Source organism: Sebastes umbrosus, chromosome 3, assembly GCF_015220745.1.
Source record: "Sebastes umbrosus isolate fSebUmb1 chromosome 3, fSebUmb1.pri, whole genome shotgun sequence".
Taxonomy (NCBI): domain Eukaryota; kingdom Metazoa; phylum Chordata; class Actinopteri; order Perciformes; family Sebastidae; genus Sebastes; species Sebastes umbrosus.
Window position 1 is genome coordinate 38818537 of NC_051271.1, and position 8449 is coordinate 38826985.

At 39.8% G+C, this 8449-nt stretch overlaps 2 protein-coding genes across 2 annotated transcripts; both read right to left on the bottom strand.

Annotated features, from left to right (window-relative positions):
* Positions 1 to 250: 250 nt before the first annotated feature.
* On the bottom strand, positions 251 to 2976 carry LOC119484778 (perforin-1-like). Its single transcript, XM_037763860.1, has 2 exons — positions 2314 to 2976; positions 251 to 1681 (listed from the first exon to the last, which is right to left on the bottom strand). Exons 1-2 carry the CDS (start codon positions 2847 to 2849, stop codon positions 475 to 477), a joined length of 1743 nt encoding a protein of 580 aa, XP_037619788.1. The 5' UTR covers positions 2850 to 2976; the 3' UTR covers positions 251 to 474.
* Positions 2977 to 5457: 2481 nt separating this feature from the next.
* On the bottom strand, positions 5458 to 8212 carry LOC119484779 (perforin-1-like). The gene is made up of 3 exons (XM_037763861.1): positions 8182 to 8212; positions 7490 to 8025; positions 5458 to 6879 (listed from the first exon to the last, which is right to left on the bottom strand). Exons 2-3 carry the CDS (start codon positions 8023 to 8025, stop codon positions 5673 to 5675), a joined length of 1743 nt encoding a protein of 580 aa, XP_037619789.1. The 5' UTR covers positions 8182 to 8212; the 3' UTR covers positions 5458 to 5672.
* Positions 8213 to 8449: the final 237 nt, after the last annotated feature.

Sequence of the window (8449 nt, forward strand, 5' to 3'; positions counted from 1 at the left end):
TTAATACAAAGATAGATAAAGAAGCAAATTAAAGCAGAAATATCAGTTTATGTCACCTTTTATTAATTAATTAATGGCTACATTTATTGTTAATATTATTTTGCTACATTTAATGACATATTTATTTATTTATTGAGTCATTTATTTATTTATTAATTTGTTTAGATAGTCTACAGGTGCTTCCACATTTATGAGTATGCACATCAATGTTACATGTTCACAGTATTTTTTAATCAGACAGACACCGGTGTTGTCTTTGTCGATGCTTTATTGGCAGATTTTGTAACTAACAAGAAAGAAGCAGAAGAAAAGGTGGATCATCAAACACAATTTTTCACAGACACATATTTTGATTAAATTAAGGATTAACATATGTAATTACTTTTGCAAACAAAAGTCAAACAACAGTGTGAAAGATGCTATTAACTAAAAGCAAGATCGTCATCAAATCGTCATTCTCTCATCTCTCTCATCTCATCCCAGCTCAACAGCTGGCCTCACCCTGACTGACTGACTGACTGATCTAGTGTACCTCTTCCCCGCCTCTCCAACAAGCACCCCGTTTCTGGTGTGGAAGACCTTGGCCAGAGAGGGACTCATGGGGGATGGTATGTATTGTTGACATTGGTCACCACCAAGACTTACCGCGCACTCTACTATGTAGGAGAAGAAGAGGGTACCATGTTTAAACATGCAGCTGTTGCTCACCTTCCCGCTACGCAGATCAATTGAACACTCACCGAGGAGATCACTATTCCAGTAACTGTCCTCATCATAAACACTGAACAAAAGTTTGTTCTTCATGTTAATGACGATGGGTCCAAATTCAAATGTCTCCCACCATCTAGGATTGTCATTGTTACTAATGATGGCAGTGCGCTTATACTGATCATCACCATATCTAACCTCCACTGAACCATCTGTCTCAGTCCACTTATCGCCGTACAACCCTTCTGCATAGAGATTAAAGACCTTTAATGTTGCAAGACCTTTCCCAGCGGGACAGCAGTTTGACTTTATATTCTGATTACTGTTGCAAACACAAGCACAAGGATCCCTTTTGCTGGATCTGTGCCCAATCTTACAGGTTTCTGAGCATTTGTTCAACACCGCATTTTTCTTGATGTACGTCTCCACCTCTTGCTTCAGCCCGGCCCTGGCAGGATGGCCACTTGGCAGGATGGTGTGCAGGGGCTTTATGTTGTATCGGACAACATCCGGGATGGTTTTCAGTGAGTTGAGCCAGTTGCTGTAGACATTGGGGTTTGATTGGTCTGCAAAGAGGATATCAGCGCCGTTGATGTCTCCACCGATGACCTCTGTGTTACGCTCATTAAACGTGCTGCTGAAACTTTGACCAGAGACCAAATTCTTCTTCTTTGCCTGACAGTGTTGGTACATGGCCTTAATGCTGGCAGTTTTTGCAAAGCTAGCAGAGGCCTCGACTGACAAACAATCCTTGATATCCGTTGCCGACAGTCCATTCATGGTTGCCTCGCAGGTCTTGATGGAAGTGATTGCTTTTATTTCCCCTCCCAGAGACACCTGTCTGATGTAATGTGTACCGTATGTGTCCATCAGACTGCGATATAATGCCGATGTCTTATGTGAATAGGAAGGAAGGGAGTTCACGGCTGATTCAAAGTCAGGACTCAGTGGAGGTTTTGTTGCCATTCTGTAGCTGTGAAGAACAGGAAGTATATCATTTAGTTACAGTCTGTCACAGTCCCATTTTATTCATGTCACTGTTTATGTTGTTAGTTTTAAGCAAATTTTGCAGTCATTATTCCCAACTGTCCAGGGCCAGCTTAAGGCATAGGCCATATAGGCGGTCGCCTAGGGCGCCACCTTTTAGGGGTGCTGGTCACCCTAAAAATAAATAAATTAATTTATTAAAAAAATGCCGGTGGGCACCCTTCCTGATTTTCTGCATTGAGATAAAAAATTAACTAATAAATAAAGAAAGAAAGAAATACACTTTTCACACCTCGTTGTAGTGAAACTACCTAAACACCTTTAAGCCAACAATATCAGAGACCAATTGTTTATTAATATTATAATAAATACAGTTATGTATGAAAATAAAAGTCTTGATTTTTGTCTTAAAACCATTGTGATGTCTGATGTGTGTTGCGGTTTATGAGGCTAGGGTTAGGGTTCTGGAGGGTTGAACCTCCAAATCTGAATTTTGCCCCAAAAGGGCTAGAGCCAGCCCTGCAACTACCCAGAACACTGTGAAATGAACCTTTTCTGGACAAATATATTCAGAGTTAAGACAAGACAAGGAGACAAATATCTGTCCAACATACTCACCGGTAGAAGCTACAGTAGACAGAGTGACTAAAGAAGTTGTAGCGGTCTCTTTTTGACTTTTGCATGCCAAAGGTAGCTTCTTTGGAGTGGGAACCTCCAAAGCCAAGACCAACAGTGACAGACGGGTCTACAGGGATTTCAAGGCCAATTTTCCAATCATTGGACACAGCTGAGGTGGAGTCGTTGACGAGAGTTTCGACAGAATCGTAGAGTAAACTGGAGACCTTCATGCTGCACTTGGGGAGGGTTCTCCAGTCCACCACGGCAGCTGGGACCTTCTGGCTCTCTCTGTTCATGTAGCTGTTGCTGAACATCCTGCAAGTGCCGTTGCCAAGCTTCCATGTTTCCGTGTCGATGACATAGGCACCTTTCCGCTCCATTGTGATGATGTCGAAGCCTTCTCCACCCAGGTTGTAACCAGGGACAAAGTGAGCCTTCTCACACTCCGGCTGCGTACCAAAGAAGCCTCCGCTGGCTGCCAGACACAGAGGACTCCATGCCCAGCACAGGAGCATGAGGTGCCCCAGCCTTGCCATCTGTATGGAAGAAATAAAAAGCAACAGAAGGTAAAACACAGAATAAGTTAAACAATGTAAAGATTGAATGTAAAATTTCAATACAAATTGGATGTCAGTGAGGATTAGGAAGAATTTGATGTTAGAGACTACTCAACTCAAACTCTGGGGTCTTACCATGACTGCTGACAGCAAGCTCTGCTCCGCAGGTTACAATATCTGACCTATATTATAGTGTTGATGTGGAGGAGGAGTCTTGATTGCCTATTTTCACACATTTCTATATTTAACCATCTGCATTTAAACAAGAGGGGGTTAGCTTGTGTGGTCAATGTTTTTTGGGTGGTGTTTGGCAGTGTTGGTTGTTCTGTATTAAATATGTTCTCATGTCACTTGTTGCATGCACTTTAATGTAAGGTACATTTAGTTGACCTGTAATGAAATAAGCTATATAAAAAAATCGCCTAGATCTCAAGTTCAAGCCACAGAGGCTGCTCATTGATATAAAATGATTAACCCAAAAGGAGAGTACTATATTAAAAGGTAGTGTAGTACACTGTGCTTTTTACTGATGGAATGTGGGGCACGGTATAACTTAAGTTAACACTACCTTTTCCTGATACCTATAAAGCATACTGTAGGCTGCCATGATAATATTTAAAAACTGGACATTTAACTCAGCATATTATGAATTGATATTGTGAATGTTTTAAAGAGCAAGTGCCCAGTTTTCCATAACTGCATTTTGTAGTAGAGAGAAATGAGTCTGACATTAACCTAAAGTGAACTTCAAAATGCTACACTTTCTACCATAAAGTCAAGAGTTGGTCATTTTGCCAAATACATGCATTTGAAAAATAAATAAATAAATAAAAGGCAAAATTAAACAGAAGAGTAAATAAATAAGAAAATTTAATACAAAGATAAATATTATTTTAAATATTATTTTTACCACATTGCATGACATATTTATTCATTTATCGAGTCATTTATTTGTTTATTTTTTGTTTTGGCAGGTTCCGTTCTCCATATTAACAGTAATACTACTAACTCTCAGCAGGACAGAAATATGCAAAATTCAGCCAAACTGCTGAAACTCTGAGAACCAGTCAAAATAACGCTGCTATCTTATAATCTTCACGTGTGGCGTCGGCCTATAGTTTACGTTATCCATCTGTGAGTTTACTGTGCCACTAACCGCGGGCTGTACGGTCCATTTACGCTTTAATAGTTTGTTTATTGCACTAAATCCAAAGCGGCAGAAACGAAAAAACGATTCCTTATTTTAATTTCGTCCTCCTCGCCACTAGGAGACCACTTCACCGGAAGAAAAGTGTGTGCGGCAGCTCCGGGAGACGGACCTTTAGTTAGTGGAGCTAGCAACTCAAATTCAGCCAGCTGGTGGCGGGAAGGATGAAACGAAAATACGTACAGCATGAATCCCTCCCCTCTACATCTCAGCCTACAGGAAAGACGGTCGCAGTTCAAATTGTAGTTGCAAAGTTATACAGTGAAAAAGTTTCCTGAGGTGAAAAAAAAATCTTAAAAAAGGTACTAAAATACAACTCAATACACCTAATTTGGTACATGGGAAAAAAGTTATTATTTAACTCAATTATTTTAACTTGGTCATATATTTGACATACTTAAACACGCTCTCCAGGAAAGTATGGAGGACAGAACCTGCCAAAATAGAAAATAAATGAATAATTAAATAAATGACTCAATAAATAAATGTCATTAAATGCAGCAAAAATTATATTCAAAATAAATGTATCAATTAATTAATTGTTAAAATGTGACATAAATGGATCTTTCTGTTTCAATTTGCTTCTTTATTTATCTATATTTTCATTAATTCCCTTATTTATTTACTCTTCTGTCTAATTTCCCATTTTATTTATTCATGTATTCATTTTTATTAATTTTTACATTTATTTATTTTTGCATTTATTTATTTTGTATTTATTCATTTATTTTTCAATAATTTTTTATTTATTTTTGTAAGACTGGAGTTGATAAGTGGAAGCAGACAGTTAGCTAGCTAGCTAGTTAGCATATAGTCATGCACCCTGACGCCATGATGACACACGTTGAGTGGCAGCCCCCTCATTTGCATAATGAGGCAGAAATGCATAAAGAAATGTATAAAGAAAAGAATACAGAAATAAATAAGTTTGGGGAAATAAATAAGGGGTGAAATGCAAAGGGAAAATCGTGCAGAAATAAATAAGTATATAAATGTATAAATACATAAATAAATACATATATTTAAAAATACATATAAAATAGATAAAAAATACATATCAAAAATAAATGAAAATCAAACACAGAAGTAAATAAATAAGGAATTAATACAAAGATAGATAAAGAAGCAAATTAAAGCAGAAATATCAATTTATGTCACCTTTTATTAATTATTTAATGGCTACATTTATTGTTAATATTATTTTTGCTACATTTAATGACTTTATTTATTCATTCATTTATTTTTTATTTTAGCAGGTTCCCTCCTCCATAAAGTAGTTTCGACAGTCTACAGGTGCTTCCTTATTTATGAGTATGCACATCAATGTTAAATGTAAACCACAAAATTTCACAGTATTTTTTAATCAGACAGACACCGGTGTTGTCTTTGTCGATGCTTTATTGGCAGATTTTGTAACTAACAAGAAAGAAGCAGAAGAAAAGGTGGATCATCAAACACAATTTTTCACAGACACATATTTTGATTAAATTGAGGATTAACATATGTAATTACTTTTGCAAACAAAAGTCAAACAACAGTGTGAAAGATGCTATTAACTAAAAGCAAGATCGTCATCAAATCGTCATTCTCTCATCTCATCCCAGCTCAACAGCTGGCCTCACCCTGACTGACTGACTGACTGATCTAGTGTACCTCTTCCCCGCCTCTCCAACAAGCACCCCGTTTCTGGTGTGGAAGACCTTGGCCAGAGAGGGACTCATGGGGGATGGCATGTATTCTTGACATTGGTCACCACCAAGACTTACCGCACACTCTACTATGTAGGAGAAGAAGAGGGTACCATGATTTAACATGCAGCTGTTGCTCACCTTCCCGCTACGCAGATCAATTGAACACTTACCGAGGAGATCACTATTCCAGTAACTGTCCTCATCATAAACACTGAACAAAAGTTTGTTCTTCATGTTAATGACGATGGGTCCAAATTCAAATGTCTCCCACCATCTAGGGTTGTCATTGTTACTAATGATGGCAGTGCGCTTATACTGATCATCACCATATCTAACCTCCACTGAACCATCTGTCTCAGTCCACTTATCGCCGTACAACCCTTCTGCATAGAGATTAAAGACCTTTAATGTTGCAAGACCTTTCCCAGCGGGACAGCAGTTTGACTTTATATTCTGATTACTGTTGCAAACACAAGCACAAGGATCCCTTTTGCTGGATCTGTGCCCAATCTTACAGGTTTCTGAGCATTTGTTCAACACCGCATTTTTCTTGATGTATGTCTCCACCTCTTGCTTCAGCCCGGCCCTGGCAGGATGGCCACTTGGCAGGATGGTGTGCAGGGGCTTTATGTTGTATCGGACAACATCCGGGATGGTTTTCAGTGAGTTGAGCCAGTTGCTGTAGACATTGGGGTTTGATTGGTCTGCAAAGAGGATATCAGCGCCGTTGATGTCTCCACCGATGACCTCTGTGTTACGCTCATTAAACATGCTGCTGAAACTTTGACCAGAGACGAACTTCTTCTTCTTTGCCTGACAGTGTTGGTACATGGCCTTAATGCTGGCAGTATTTGCAAAGCTAGCAGAGGCCTCGACTGACAAACAATCCTTGACATCCGTTGCCGACAGTCCATTCATGGTTGCCTCGCAGGTCTTGATGGAAGTGATTGCTTTTATTTCCCCTCCCAGAGACACCTGTGTGATGAAATGTGTACCGTATGTGTCCATCAGACTGCGATATAATGCCGATGTCTTATGTGAATAGGAAGGAAGGGAGTTCACGGCTGATTCAAAGTCAGGACTCAGTGGAGGTTTTGTCGCCATTCTGTAGCTGTGAAGAACATGAAGTATATCATTTAGTTACAGTCTGTCACAGTCCCATTTTATTCATGTCACTGTTTATGTTGTTAGTTTTAAGCAAAATTGCTGTCATTATTCCCAACTATAGGCCATATAGGCGGTTGCCTAGGGCGCCACATTCTAGGGGCGCTGGTCACCCTAAAATTAATAAATACATTTATAAAAAAAATGCCGGTGGGTGCCCTTCCTCATTTTCTGCATTGAGATAAGAAATGAACTAATAAAGCAAGAAAGAAAGAAATACACTTTTCACACCTCGTTGTAGTGAAACTACCTAAACACCTTTAAGCCAACAATATCAGAGACCAATTGTTTATTAATATTATAATAAATACAGTTATGTATGAAAATAAAAGTCTTGATTTTTGTCTTAAAACCATTGTGATGTCTGATGTGTGTTGCGGTTTTTGAGGCTAGGGTTAGGGTTCTGGAGGGTTGAACCTCCAAATCTGAATTTTGCCCCAAAAAGGCTAGAGCCGGCCCTGCAACTACCCAGAACACTGTGAAATGAACCTTTTCTGGACAAATATATTCAGAGTTAAGACAAGACAAGGAGACAAATATCTGTCCAACATACTCACCGGTAGAAGCTACAGTAGACAGAGTGACGAAAGAAGGTGTAGCGGTCTTGTTTTGACTTTTGTATGCCAAAGGTAGCTTCTCTGGAGTGGGAACCTCCAAAGCCAAGACCAACAGTGACAGACGGGTCTACAGGGATTTCAAGGCCAATTTTCCAATCATTGGACACGGCTGAGGTGGAGTCGTTGACGAGAGTTTCGACAGAATCGTAGAGTAAACTGGAGACCTTCATGCTGCACTTGGGGAGGGTTCTCCAGTCCACCACGGCAGCTGGGACCTTCTGGCTCTCTTTGTTCATGTAGCTGTTGCTGAACATCCTGCAAGTGCCGTTGCCAACCTTCCATGTTTCCGTGTCGATGACATAGGCACCTTTCCGCTCCATTGTGACGATGTCGAAGCCTTCTCCACCCAGGTTGTAACCAGGGACAAAGTGAGCCTTCTCACACTCCGGCTGCGTACCAAAGAAGCCTCCGCTGGCTGCCAGACACAGAGGACTCCATGCCCAGCACAGGAGCATGAGGTGCCCCAGCCTTGCCATCTGTATGGAAGAAATAAAAAGCAACAGAAGGTAAAACACAGAATAAGTTAAACAATGTAAAGATTGAATGTAAAATTTCAATACAAATTGGATGTCAGTGAGGATTAGGAAGAATTTGATGTTAGAGACTACTCAACTCAAACTCTGGGGTCTTACCGTGACTGCTGACAGCAAGCTCTGCTCCGCAGGTTACAATATCTGACCTATGTTATAGTGTTGATGTGGAGGAGGAGTCTTGATTGCCTATTTTCACACATTTTTATATTTAACCATCTGCATTTAAGCAAGGGTGTGGGGGGGGGGGGGGCAGGCACGGTTGTGTGGTCAATGTTTTTTGGGTGGTGTTTGGCAGTATTGGTTGTTCTGTATTTAATATGTTCTCATGTCACTTGTTGCATGCACTTTAATGTAAGGTACATTTAGT